The sequence below is a fragment of the Haliotis rufescens genome, unplaced genomic scaffold (genome assembly GCF_023055435.1).
Source record: "Haliotis rufescens isolate VD_foot unplaced genomic scaffold, xgHalRufe1.0.p SCAF_120, whole genome shotgun sequence".
NCBI classification, from domain to species: Eukaryota; Metazoa; Mollusca; class Gastropoda; order Lepetellida; family Haliotidae; genus Haliotis; species Haliotis rufescens.
In genome coordinates this window covers 555251-571342 of record NW_025963803.1, presented here as the reverse complement: position 1 = coordinate 571342, position 16092 = coordinate 555251, and the positions used below count along the sequence as shown (strand labels likewise).

Genomic DNA, 16092 nt, shown 5'->3' with positions numbered 1-16092 from the left:
TACAGAATGTTATACATATACTTTGCTCGTTAGTTCAATCACTACAGAATGTCATAGATTTACTTTGCTTGTCAGTTCAATCAGTACAGAATGTTATACATATACTTTGCTCGTTACTTCAATCAGTACAGAATGTTATACATATACCTTGCTCGTCAGTTCAATCAGTACAGAATGTAATACATATACTTTGCTCGTCAGGTCAATCAGTACAGAATGTTATAGATATACTTTGCTCGTCACTTCAATCAGTAGAGAATGTTATACATATACTTTGCTCGTTAGGTCAATCATTACAGAATGTTATACATATACTTTGCTCGTCTGTTCAATCAGTACAGAATGTAATAGATATACTTTGCTTGTCACTTCAATCAGTCCAGAATGTTATACATATACTTTGCTCGTCAGGTCTATCAGTACAGAATGTTATACTTATACTTTGCTCGTTGGTTCAATCACTACAGAATGTCATAGATTTACTTTGCTTGTCAGTTCAATCAGTACAGAATGTTATACATATACTTTGCTCGTTACTTCAATCAGTACAGAATGTTAAACATATACCTTGCTTGTCAGTTCAATCAGTACAGAATGTTATACATATACTTTGCTCGTCAGCTCAATCACTACAGAATGTTATACATATACTTTGCTCGTCACTTCAATCACTACAGAATGTTATACATATACTTTGCTCGTCAGTTCAATCAGTACAGAATGTAATAGATATACTTTGCTTGTCACTTCAATCAGTACAGAATGTTATACATATACTTTGCTCGTCTGTTCAATCAGTACAGAATGTAATAGATATACTTTGCTTGTCACTTCAATCAGTACAGAATCTTATACATATACTTTGCCTGTCAGGTCTATCAGTACAGAATGTTATACATATACTTTGCTCGTTAGTTCAATCACTACAGAATGTCATAGATTTACTTTGCTTGTCAGTGCAATCAGTACAGAATGTTATACATATACCTTGCTCGTCACTTCAATCAGTACAGAATGTTATACATATACTTTGCTCGTCAGGGCAATCAGTACAGAATGTCATACATACTTTGCTCGTCAGTTCAATCACTACAGAATGTAATAGATTTACTTTGCTTGTCAGTTCAATCAGTACAGAATGTTATACATATACTTTCCTCGTCTGTTCAATCAGTACAGAATGTAATACATATACTTTACTTGTCACTTCAATCAGTACAGAATGTTATACATATACTTTGCTTGTCACTTCAATCAGTACAGAATGTTATACATATACTTTGCTCGTCAGGTCAATCAGTACAGAATGTAATAGATATACTTTGCTTGTCACTTCAATCAGTACAGAATGTTATACATATACTTTGCTCGTCAGTTCAATCACTACAGAATGTTATACATATACTTTGCTTGTCAGTTCAATCAGTACAGAATGTAATAGATATACTTTGCTTGTCACTTCAATCAGTACAGAATGTTATACATATACTTTGCTCGTCACTTCAATCAGTACAGAATGTGATACATATACCTTGCTCGTCACTTCAATCAGTACAGAATGTTATACGTATACTTTGCTCGTCAGGTCAATCAGTACAGAATGTTATACATATACTTTGCTCGTCACTTCAATCAGTACAGAATGTTATACATATACTTTGCTTGTCAGTTCAATCAGTACAGAATGTAATAGATATACTTTGCCTGTCACTTCAATCAGTACAGAATTTTATACATATACTTTGCTCGTTACTTCAATCAGTACAGAATGTTATACATATACTTTGCTCGTCTGTTCAATCAGTACAGAATGTAATAGATATACTTTGCTTGTCACTTCAATCAGTACAGAATGTTATACATATACTTTGCTCGTCAGGTCAATCAGTACAGAATGTTATACATATACTTTGCTCGTCTGTTCAATCACTACAGAATGTAATAGATATACTTTGCTTGTCACTTCAATCAGTACAGAATGTTATACATATACTTTGCTTGTCAGTTCAATCAGTACAGAATGTAATAGATATACTTTGCCTGTCACTTCAATCAGTACAGAATGTTATACATATACTTTGCTCGTTACTTCAATCAGTACAGAATGTTATACATATACTTTGCTCGTCTGTTCAATCAGTACAGAATGTAATAGATATACTTTGCTTGTCACTTCAATCAGTACAGAATGTTATACATATACTTTGCTCGTCAGGTCAATCAGTACAGAATGTTATACATATACTTTGCTCGTCAGTTCAATCACTACAGAATGTCATAGATTTACTTTGCTTGTCAGTTCAATCAGTACAGAATGTTATACATATACTTTGCTCGTCTGTTCAATCAGTACAGAATGTAATAGGTATACTTTGCTTCTCACTTCAATCAGTACAGAATGTTATACATATACTTTGCTCGTCAGGTCAATCAGTACAGAATGTAATAGATATACTTTGCTTGTCACTTCAATCAGTACAGAATGTTATACATATACTTTGCTCGTCAGGTCAATCACTACAGAATGTTAAAGATATACTTTGCTCGTCAGGCCAATCACTACAGAATGTTATACTTATACTTTGCTCGTCAGGTCAATCAGTACAGAATGTTATACATATACTTTGCTCGTCAGGTCAATCACTACAGAATGTTATACATATACTTTGCTCGTTACTTCAATCAGTACAGAATGTTATACATATACTTTGCTCGTCTGTTCAATCAGTACAGAATGTAATAGATATACTTTGCTTGTCACTTCAATCAGTACAGAATGTTATACATAGACTTTGCTCGTCAGGTCAATCAGTACAGAATGTTATACATATACTTTGCTCGTCTGTTCAATCAGTACAGAATTAATAGATATACTTTGCTTGTCACTTCAATCAGTACAGAATGTTATACATATACTTTGCTCGTCAGGTCAATCACTACAGAATGTTAAAGATATACTTTGCTCGTCAGGCCAATCACTACAGAATGTTATACTTATACTTTGCTCGTCAGGTCAATCAGTACAGAATGTTATACATATACTTTGCTCGTCAGGTCAATCACTACAGAATGTTATACATATACTTTGCTCGTTACTTCAATCAGTACAGAATGTTATACATATACTTTGCTCGTCTGTTCAATCAGTACAGAATGTAATAGATATACTTTGCTTGTCACTTCAATCAGTACAGAATGTTATACATATACTTTGCTCGTCAGGTCAATCAGTACAGAATGTTATACATATACTTTGCTCGTCTGTTCAATCACTACAGAATGTAATAGATATACTTTGCTCGTCAGTTCAGTCACTACAGAATGTTATACATATACTTTCCTCGTCAGATCAATCAGTACAGAATGTTATAATGCATATAATATGTTCGTCAGGTCAATCACCACAGAATAAATGCCCTGTTTTTTCAAGGCCAGGCACAGTGTACCCTAATATAACATGGAGTGTTCCCATGGCGACGAAGTCAAAACTGAACACAACTGCGGACATGTACCACAGGCGACTGGTCATTGGTCAAGTTGATCACAGCGACACAGGAAATTACACGTGCATTTGTAGCAATTCGAGTGGACACACAGTCAATAGCACAACAGAAGTAACAATTCAAGGTGAGGTACTATGAATCATGGTTAAGACTTCTGTCCGTATCCCCACTTAAAAATATATATGATCATAAGGATTGTGTGGCAATGCATACATATTTAACTTTTGGAAGGGTAGGGGGGGAGAATGGCGGGTGGGATGGGGGGTGGGGTGGGGGATAAGATAAGGGCGGAAGTCTTTCCGAATAATGAGTGTGGAGTCGATTATTATTTGGTCTCTGTGGACTGTCGTAATCTGGCCCCATGGTCGAACCGCTCACATCTATAATGGGGCGACCTCATTTAACCCAGGGACTGATCATTTCATATTCCTGGGTTTAGGACTGTCTCTATGGTCTAGTAGATAGCCTTGGGAGCGGAAGGTTTGTGGTTCGATCCCCGGCTGCGTCATACCAAAAGACACACAGTTAATAAATAGCACAATGGAAATAACAATTCAAAATGAGGTACTGTTAATTTTGAGTGTCGAGTCGATTGAAACTCAGCCTTCTTCGGGAAAGATTTAGATTATTTTGTATTTGGTCCCTGTGGCTTTCCGTAGTTTAACCTTCTGTTAATGTCGTGTTCACATTAAACGGAACGACCTCATTTACTCTAGGGACTGACCTTTTCTTATTCCAGACAGAATTAAATTCTTTGATAGGTATTATTTAGACTTTGACGGATGACAAGATAGACACAATTTTATGGATAACAACTTCTTTAATACTGTGAATTGATTGCCACGTCTCCATGTAGACGACGGAAATATATTGAGAGCTTCAAAACGTACAATTTCATTTCTTTAAATGGGGGAGCACAACAGATTACTAGCCAGAACACATTATTTTCAGAACAGCCAGCATGTCCAGTTAAGGAGTATTTTCGTAAAAATAATTGATTTTCTTCCACATTTGTGAAATGTTTGGTCTGCGGGTTGGGAAAGCATGTAGTTAAGAATAAAACATGGAAATGATGTCTATATGTATAGTTACTTCAACGGAACAGGGACTTGGCCATACATTAGAAACTATAATAAACCATTACAATTACAACTGTCACCATAACAAGATTTACAGCTCCAGAATTTCTAAATTACAAAGACTACATCACTAAGATATCTCAGCACTAGCAGCACTAGCAGCACTACACTCTCTGAAGCATATCAAGTACAACACTCAGATGCATACTATGAGAATGGCAACAATACATAGATGCCACAAAACCTGGATTTCAGCACTGAACTATTCCGTTTTTATCCTGATCCCATTCAGTGCTTCCAATTTGTAGATTGTTGTAAATGTCTTTTCAGACCCCCGGGCAACCCTGTTTCCTCCGGACTTTTGGACATCCCCGTGGCCCTATCAACAACAATCTTCTTCAGACTTAAAGGCAGCCTTGTGGACCTATCAGAAACAACCCCTGTACGGAGACCCTCTGACCCTTGAATGTCTTTGTCAAGGACCGTGAGTACTCTTTGGTTTGAGATTAACGTCACATACAGCAATCTCCTATCTATGTGGCAGCAGGCTGGAAATATAACATAACTTAATCGTCAGGTCAATCAGTACAGAATGTTGTACATGTACTTTGCTCGTCAGGTCAATCAGTACAGAATGTTATACATGTACTTTGCTCGTCAGTTCAATCACTACAGAATGTTGTACATATACTTTGCTCGTCAGGTCAATCACTACAAAAATGTTATACATATACTTTGCTCGTCAGGTCAATCAGTACAGAATGTTTTACCTATACTTTGCTTGTCAGGTCAAACACTTCAGAATGTTATACAAATACTTTGCTCGTCAGTTCAATCACTACAGAATGTTATACAAATACTTTGCTCGTCAGTTCAATCACTACAGAATGTTATACAAATACTTTGCTCGTCAGTTCAATCACTACAGAATGTTATACAAATACTTTGCTCGTCCGGTCAATGGCTACATAATGTTATACATATACTTTGCTCGTCAGGTCAATCACTACAGAATGTTATACATATACTTTCCTCGTCAGGTCAATCAGTACAGAATGTTATAATGCATATAATATGTTCGTCAGGTCAATCACTACAGAATATATGCCCTGTTTTTTCAAGGCCAGACAAAGCGTACCCTAATATAACATGGAGTGTTCCCATGGCGACGAAGTCAAAACTGAACACAACTGCGGACATGTACCACAGGCGACTGGTCATTGGTCAAGTTGATCACAGCGACACAGGAAATTACACGTGCATTTGTAGCAATTCGAGTGGACACACAGCCAATAGCACAAAAGAAGTAACAATTCAAGGTGAGGTACTATGAATAAGGGTTAAGACTTCCGCCCGTATCCCTCCTTAAAAATATATTTGATAATAAGGATTGAGCGGCATTGCATACATATTTAACTTTTGGAAGGGTAGGGGGAGAGAGGGGAGGGTGGGGTGGGGGGAGGGGGGGGGGGGGGGGGGGATAAGGGCGGAAGTCTTTCCGAATAATGAGTGCGGAGTCGATTATTATTTGGTCTCTGTGGATTGTCGTAATCAGGTCTCATGGTCCAACCGTGCTCACCTGTAACCGGGCGACCTCATTTACCCCAGGGTTTGGGACTGTCTCTGTGGTCTAGTGGATAGAGCGTGGCTATTTGTTTCATTAGGTATTTGTTTCATTAGGTATTTGTTTCATTCACTATTTGTTTCATTAACTATTTGTTTCATTAACTATTTGTTTCAAATCTATTTGAGATTAAGCCCGTATACACAATGTAGTTGTTGCACCTCATTTTATATATATATATATATATATATATATAATAAAATAATAAAGTCCACGTTAGTCCATCATCTTCTTTATATCAGTTTCATACATAGTACTTTCGCTGTCTCATGACAGCTCTTCAGTGTAACTGACATATACATAAGTATGACGTCATTATATGTATATGTCAGTTACACTGAAGAGCTGTCATGAGACAGCGAAAGTACTATGTATGAAACTGATATAAAGAAGATGATGGACTAACGTGGACTTTATTATTTTATTATATATTACATGTACACCGAGTGAACATTTACCTCATTTTTGTATATATATATATATATATATATATATATATATATATATATAAAATTTAAGATCAGATTATTAATCAGATTAAATTAGATACGTGTACAGTGCCATCATAGTTCAACCCATCATCAGAAGATTAAACATGATACATTCGTAGTTAAGACAAAGTGACAGTGAATTAAATATTGAAGGTTTCACTGACTGCCCAAACTGTCGCTGTTGCACCCCGCGAGCAAACACTATTTCATTGAATGCCTATTTTAAGTCAGAATTATATCGATCTCTTATGAATATGTCGTAAAAAAAACAAATCGATGTTCTAAAGATTTTTCTTTTTATATTCCAGCTAAATATATGTGGGTGACTCAACCTGTGCCCCAGGATGTGGAAATAGGGGGCAAGGCGACGTTTATCTGTGCCGCGAAGTGGTCAGACAACCGGATCTGTGAAGCCAACACAACATGGTACATCAACGATGGACCTATATCAGAAAGTAAGTTTCCTTAGAGTTCTGCACGGGTTGCCCAGTCGCCTAACGCGCCGCAAACGCTGTGCAGAGTGGCGTCCCTTAGTTGTGCCAGAAACCTACGATTGTGGGTTAGAATCGCAGATTCGCCCTGAAACATTTTTCAAGGTTTGTCATCACCTTACATGTACTCGTGGGTATCCCCGAACTGGTACCTGAGATCTGCATCACCTCGCGCGTTCTTCCCACATCAAGCTGACACACCGTGATATAATATCAAGTGACCCAGGCGGAGGTTACAATATAAATGTTTGTTAGATTTGGACAAATCTCTCTTCAGTACCGTTAACAATAAAACAAACAAACATTAAAAGAAAATCGATATATTTCCAGATGTTTTCACATGAAGAAGAGAAAAAATACCTCGGAATCTAATTGTGTTAAATACTTTTTTGAAAACCTGGAATGCGTCTCACCTAAGGCTTACAGTATTTCATCGGATTGGGATACACGGGTGGCCTAGTCGCCTAAGGTGCCACAAAATTGTAGAGCTGCGTCCCTTGGACACACCAGAAACGTATTATTGTGGGTTCGAATCCCGGTTCGCCCATGTTTCTGGGTTTGTCAGCACGCTACCAACGCTCATAGGTTTCACCGAAATGGTAAACGTCTGAGACCTGCATCACTTCGGGCTTTCCTCCCACATTAAGCTGACAGGGGATATAACTAGATTACTCTTAAAAGCGGCGTTAAACCAAACTCACTCACTACGTCGGACTGAAAGGATCTGCATGTTGTTTCCAATGTGTTTGTTTGTTGTAGAATCATTGGGCTGCCCACTTTGTGCCGTCATCAACAATAGCGTCCTATTCCAATATGTCAATGGTCCAGAAGCCAATAAGAACATCCAGTGCCACATCACCTGTGCAGGACAAAGTCTGTACTACAACAGCTACTTGCATGTAGACGAAACAGGTAGATTAAAACTACTAAATCATTTTCACAATCATAAGAAATATCTCCCAAAGCCATTGTCCATTGCACTATTCTGACGCGAACACCTGCTGTCATCACTGGTTTTTAGTGATCCATTCATATGATTTTTCACCGCTATTTTGCCGGCTACCCGCAATGGAATCTGTTTCAGGGATAATCGAGACTGGATATTCTCATTGACGTTGTATTTTATAAATCGCTATCAAATGGTGGTGATACTAGATGTTTCCTGCCCCACCGTTGGTTGTTTTTGTCCAATCTTATTAAAATATGATCTTTTTCTCCGATATTGCACCGCCCTTTAGTAAAATGTGAAAGCCCTCCAAAGATTTTCGCATGGAATGGCCCTAAACGAACACAATTGTCTTTTTCTGAAGTGCTCCAAGTGCGACATCAAAGGCAATTTTACTTTGTCTGCTATTGACAACAATGAGTTGCATGAAAATGCCAGGATAAGATTGAGATTTAAACAAGTTCGTGGCCCAAGATGATTTATATTTCCCATTTTGTTTTTTCTTACTGTCTTTAATTGCGCTCCTGACGAAAACCAGCTCCTGTCAAGGACTTGCATGTTTTTTGTAAGAGGCTTCGATAAAATAAAGATTCATTGTCATTCATGTGAGCACAGCTGAGAACTTTCACAATGATTTCTCAAAGTAGTTTTCGTTTCTGAAATTTTCCAGATCTCAGCAGATTCAAGAAGGGCCTTTTACATTTTTGTTTTAAGAAAAATAATATATTTTCAAGGTCACATTCTTCCTTTTTGGCAGTTTGTACAAACTTTTTGTTGTTGTTTTCATCCCTGCACGTGCAAAAGAGGTGAGGCTTTCTTTTTGATCCCGATGCGCATAGCAATAATACGACTTCCGGGTCAAAGTGTATCTGGTCATGTGGCTGTTCCTACGTACGGTACTCGGACCTATATACTACATCCAAAAACATTCTCTTTGTAAACCGGATAGAACACACACGTTCCCAAGGTAGCTTGCGTGTGGTCTAACTGTCCAAATATGTTTTTTATATTATTTTTAGTCATAGCTGTCGGTTTTGTAATGCCAGCACGATGAGGAACCATGCCGGAGTTTAACATGGATGCCCCTTACCGAACTGGCTAGTCCTTTTTTTTTATCTTAACCCGAACGTCAATCAGGATAACAAGAGTACCATCTTTTAACGTATTATAATATTTTAGCATGACTCGGCCAGAGAACCGAGTCACCGACCAGAGACACCGACCTGACGCTCCGAAAGACAACGGATCCGAATGTAGGATTCAAAACTCACGGTCCACGTTTTTTTCTCGGGTTTATCTAATGGCAAATGATTTGTCCAAAAGTAAAGAGTTCATGCGACTGTGCTATGTCTTATATACAAGCATATAAATGTTTGTGATTTTTTATTAAACATTTTCGTAGATTCTGGGGCCCACATTGATAGTGGGACAAGCATGGCGACCATTGGTGGATTAGGTGGAGCGGCGGCTTTCATTTTTATCTGCGTCTTGGTAATCTTCAAACGGAGGAAATGGATAAAAATGGTACGTCAGTGAATTGGGACCTACATATTGTAAATTTGAAAACATACTTAAGTTTTCTGTGTCGAAGTGGAGACTCACAGTTGTGAGACTGACATTTTGTTTTAAGTTTAGAATGGTCAATAATTGCATTGAAAAGTCCACAATATATCCAGATTTCCAACATTTTGTTAGCCAATCAGATTGTAACTGACAATCACATTCATTGTACAAATATGTATTAACGCCGCCTGGTAGGCATATGGTTGGGTTGGGTAAATAACTCAGAAATTCAACCAATGAAACCTACAAACATTAAGATAATATGTATTTACAAACTTAGAGATAATGTGTACTTAAGAACATTGAGATAATATGTATTTACAAACTTAGAGATAATGTGTACTTACATACATTGATATAATGTGTACTTACAAACATGGAGATAATGTGTACCTACAAACATTGAGATAATGTGTACTTACAAACATGGAGATAATGTGTACTTACAAACATTGAGATAGTGTACTGACAAACATTGAGATAATTTGTACCTACAAACATTGAGATAATGTGTACTTACAAACATTGAGATAATGTGTACTTACAAACATGGTAATAATGTGTACCTACAAACATTGAGATAATGTGTACTTACAAACATGGAGATAATGTGTACCTACAAACATTGAGATAATGTGTACTTACAAACATGGAGGTAATGTGTACCTACAAACATTGAGATAATGTGAACATATAAACATTGAGATATTGTGTACTTACAAACATTGAGATAATGTGTACTTACAAACATTTAGAAAATTTGTACTTACAAACATTGGGATATTGTGAACATACAAACATTGGGATATTGTGAACATACAAACATTGAGATAATGTGCACTTACAAACATTGAGATAATGTGTACTTACAAACATTGAGATAATGTGAACATATAAACATTGAGATATTGTGTACTTACAAACATTGAGATAATGTGTACTTACAAACATTGAGATAATTTGTACTAACAAACATTGGGATATTGTGAACATACAAACATTGGGATATTGTGAACATACAAACATTGAGATAATGTGTACTTACAAACATTGAGATAATGTGTACTTACAAACATGGAGATAATGTGTACCTACAAACATTGAGATAATGTGTACTTACAAACATGGAGATAATGTGTACTTACAAACATTGAGATAATGTGTACTTACAAACATTGAGATAATTTGTACTTACAAACATTGGGATATTGTGAACATACAAACATTGTGATAATGTGAACATACAATCATTGAGACAATCTGTACATTCAAACATTGTGATAATGTGAACATACAATCATTGAGACAATCTGTACATAGAATCTTTGAGATAATGTGAACATACAATCATTGAGACAATCTGTACATTCAAACATTTAGATAATGTGAACATACAATCATTGAGATAATGTGTACATTCAAACATTTAGATAATGTGAACATACAATCATTGAGACAATCTGTACATTCAAACATTTAGATAATGTGAACATACAATCGTTGAGACAATCTGTACATTCAAACATTTAGATAATGTGAACATACAATCATTGAGACAATCTGTACATTCAAACATTTAGATAATGTGAACATACAATCGTTGAGATAATGTGTACATTCAAACATTTAGATAATGTGAACATACAATCATTGAGACAATCTGTACATTCAAACATTTAGATAATGTGAACATACAATCGTTGAGACAATCTGTACATTCAAACATTTAGATAATGTGAACATACAATCATTGAGATAATTTGTACTTACAAACATTGTGATATTGTGAACATACAAACATTGTGATAATGTGAACATACAATCATTGAGACAATCTGTACATTCAAACATTTAGATAATGTGAACATACAATCATTGAGACAATCTGTACATAGAATCTTTGACATAATGTGAACATAAAAACATGGAGATCATGTGTACTTACAAACATTGTGATAATGTGAACATACAATCATTGTGATAATGTGTACATTCAAACATTTAGATAATGTGTACTTACAAACATGGAGATAATGTGTACCTACAAACATTTAGATAATGTGTACTTACAAACATGGAGATAATGTGTACCTACAAACATTGAGATAATGTGAACATACAAACATTGAGATAATGTGAACATATAAACATTGAGATATTGTGTACTTACAAACATTGAGATAATGTGTACTTACAAACATTTAGAAAATTTGTACTTACAAACATTGGGATATTGTGAACATACAAACATTGGGATATTGTGAACATACAAACATTGAGATAATGTGTACTTACAAACATGGAGATAATGTGTACTTACAAACATTGAGATAATGTGTACTTACAAACATGGAGATAATGTGTACTTACAAACATTGAGATAATGTGTACTTACAAACATTGAGATAATTTGTACTTACAAACATTGGGATATTGTGAACATACAAACATTGTGATAATGTGAACATACAATCATTGAGACAATCTGTACATTCAAACATTTAGATAATGTGAACATACAATCATTGAGACAATCTGTACATTCAAACATTTAGATAATGTGAACATACAATCGTTGAGACAATCTGTACATTCAAACATTTAGATAATGTGAACGTACAATCATTGAGACAATCTGTACATAGAATCTTTGACATAATGTGAACATAAAAACATGGAGATCATGTGTACTTACAAACATTGTGATAATGTGAACATACAATCATTGTGATAATGTGTACATTCAAACATTTAGATAATGTGTACTTACAAACATGGAGATAATGTGTACCTACAAACATTGAGATAATGTGTACTTACAAACATGGAGATAATGTGTACCTACAAACATTGAGATAATGTGTACTTACAAACATTGAGATAATGTGAACATATAAACATTGAGATATTGTGTACTTACAAACATTGAGATAATGTGTACTTACAAACATTGAGATAATTTGTACTTACAAACATTGGGATATTGTGAACATACAAACATTGGGATATTGTGAACATACAAACATTGAGATAATGTGTACTTACAAACATTGAGATAATGTGTACTTACAAACATGGAGATAATGTGTACTTACAAACATTGAGATAATGTGTACTTACAAACATGGAGATAATGTGTACTTACAAACATTGAGATAATGTGTACTTACAAACATTGAGATAATTTGTACTTACAAACATTGGGATATTGTGAACATACAAACATTGTGATAATGTGAACATACAATCATTGAGACAATCTGTACATTCAAACATTTAGATAATGTGAACATACAATCATTGAGACAATCTGTACATTCAAACATTTAGATAATGTGAACATACAATCGTTGAGACAATCTGTACATTCAAACATTTAGATAATGTGAACATACAATCATTGAGACAATCTGTACATTCAAACATTTAGATAATGTGAACATACAATCATTGAGACAATCTGTACATTCAAACATTTAGATAATGTGAACATACAATCATTGAGATAATGTGTACATTCAAACATTTAGATAATGTGAACATACAATCATTGAGACAATCTGTACATTCAAACATTTAGATAATGTGAACATACAATCATTGAGACAATCTGTACATTCAAACATTTAGAAAATGTGAACATACAATCATTGAGACAATCTGTACATAGAATCTTTGAGATAATGTGAACATACAATCGTTGAGATAATGTGTACATTCAAACATTTAGATAACGTGAACATACAATCATTGAGACAATCTGTACATTCAAACATTTAGATAATGTGAACATACAATCATTGAGACAATCTGTACATTCAAACATTTAGATAATGTGAACATACAATCGTTGAGACAATCTGTACATTCAAACATTTAGATAATGTGAACATACAATCGTTGAGACAATCTGTACATTCAAACATTTAGATAATGTGAACATACAATCATTGAGACAATCTGTACATTCAAACATTTAGATAATGTGAACATACAATCATTGAGACAATCTGTACATAGAATCTTTGAGATAATGTGAACATACAATCGTTGAGATAATGTGTACATTGAAACATTTAGATAATGTGAACATACAATCGTTGAGACAATCTGTACATTCAAACATTTAGATAATGTGAACATACAATCATTGAGACAATCTGTACATAGAATCTTTGAGATAATGTGAACATACAATCGTTGAGATAATGTGTACATTCAAACATTTAGATAATGTGAACATACACTCATTGAGATAATGTGTACATTCAAACATTTAGATAATGTGAACATACAATCGTTGAGACAATCTGTACATTCAAACATTTAGATAATGTGAACGTACAATTATTGAGACAATCTGTACATGGAATCTTTGAGATAATGTGAACATACAAACATGGAGATCATGTGTACTTACAAACATTGTGATAATGTGAACATACAATCATTGAGATAATGTGTACATTCAAACATTTAGATAATGTGAACATACAATCATTGAGATAATGTGTACATTCAAACATTTAGATAATGTGAACATACACTCTTTGAGATAATGTGAACATACAAACATAGAGAGAATGTGAACGTACAAATATTGGAGCAGGGTGGAATTTTCGGAACACGATACAACTTACGTGTGTGTCGTGTGAATACTATAGAGATAGATGCTTTTAAAATCGAATACTTCAGTCAAGTTTTTGCAGAATGTTTTCTAATATTGATATGCAATTCTTTATCGTTAAGAAATGGTACAAACGGAAAATGGACCAGTCGTTGAAATTTCGTCTTGAGCTGGCAAAGTACAACCGGGTAGGTGTGCCCTCAATACGAGTGACTGAGTATTGTTTTAAGCCGTATCAGCAATATTTCGGCAGTATTATGTCGGAAGATACCAGAAAATTAGAGAATCGAACCGAGGCCTTCGGTGTAACGAGCCTACACTTTAACCATTAGGCTACCCGGTCAGACTAAGGGGGCGTGGCTGCTAAAGCGTCAATAATGATAATATTTACGAACAGAAATGGGCTTCACATATTGTACCCATTGTGGGGAATCGAACCCGGGCGTTAAGGGCGAACGCTTTAACCATGGGGTTACCCCAGTGCCCTAATATGAAATTAACCATTGCGCCACGTGTACACTACGTTGAGCTCACGTCAACCACGTTTTTTGTTTTTAACGCAAGTCCTGACAGTATTCCAGTTATATCACGGCGCGCCAGCTTAATCTAAGAGGAAACCCCGAAGCGATGCAGGCCTCAGACGTTTACCACTTTGGTGAAACCCACGAGCACTGGTATGGTGCTGACAAACCCAGAAACATGATCGGGGCGATTCGGGATTCGAACCCACAATCATAGGTTTCTGGCGACGTTCACAGGAGAAATGACACGTCAGCGGCCGGACAGCTTGTACTTCCTAATTGCCACTGTGGTCCGCTGTTATGTCCAGAGTCAGTACTTGGAACTACCTCCGTGGTCTAGTGGTTGAGCGTCCGCCCGGAGAGCGGAAGATCCGGGGTTCGATCCCCGGCCGCGTCATACCAAAAGACGTTAAAAGATGGTACTTGTAGTTACCCTGTTTGGCGCTCGGCATAAAGGGGCTAAAACAAGGACTGGTCGGCTCGGAGTCAGTATACTGTGTCTGAGTGGGGTATTCATGTTAAACTGTGGCATGGTATCTCAGTGAGCTAGCACTATAAATCGGCACAAGTCCGGTCTAGTACAAGCAGCCACACAAACACACAAACGTGCATGCACATCGCTATATAAGTGCAATAATCTTGGACGCGACGTTAAACCCAATTTCACCTCACCTCACCTATAACTGACGATAAAGCCAAACCGGTCAAATTGACATGTATATTTCATATATAATAGCTTTAATTGCCATATAGTCTGCGTTATACACTAATCTAACTTGTCTCGAAGCTCGTTTGTTATTCTCAAATTGTTTCCCCAACCAGTCGTCCCACTACGTCAAGTTTCCCACCCACACTGACGAATTTCCCATAGATCGACTCCGTTTCCTGGACACACTTGGTGCAGGGAATTTTGGGAAGGTGATGAAAGCGGAAGCGCTGGATATTGCCGGAACCGGAAAGTGGGAGCTGGTCGCTGTGAAGATGTGCAAAGGTCGGCTTCAACTGCTTAGAAATCTTTCGTATTCATTTTGGGGACGTAACTGGGAGGGGGCGGGGTAGGGGGAAGGAGGAGGAGGAGGAGGAGGAGGAGGAGGGAGAGGGAGAGAATTGGGGGGGGGGGGGGGGGGGGGGGGGGGGATTCCGGGTTATAATTGGTACCTAGGAATCTATTGCCTCTTCTTAGAGGCTCAATAACGATGTTTATGTTGTTCATGATGTCAATCACTCGATTATGTACAGACCGCCGT

The 16092-nt window shown here is 36.3% G+C and overlaps 1 protein-coding gene across 1 annotated transcript in view; it reads left to right on the top strand.

The window, feature by feature from the left end:
* Positions 1-16092, top strand: part of LOC124115441 (fibroblast growth factor receptor homolog 1-like) — a 40953-nt gene that overhangs the window by 13787 nt on the left and 11074 nt on the right. Inside the window, exons 8-15 of the mRNA XM_046476446.2 lie at positions 3431-3627; positions 4913-5066; positions 5705-5901; positions 7006-7152; positions 7948-8100; positions 9537-9658; positions 14447-14512; positions 15668-15836. Coding sequence (XP_046332402.2) covers positions 3431-3627; positions 4913-5066; positions 5705-5901; positions 7006-7152; positions 7948-8100; positions 9537-9658; positions 14447-14512; positions 15668-15836 — 1205 coding nt within the window. The remainder of the gene's footprint in view (positions 1-3430; positions 3628-4912; positions 5067-5704; positions 5902-7005; positions 7153-7947; positions 8101-9536; positions 9659-14446; positions 14513-15667; positions 15837-16092) is intronic.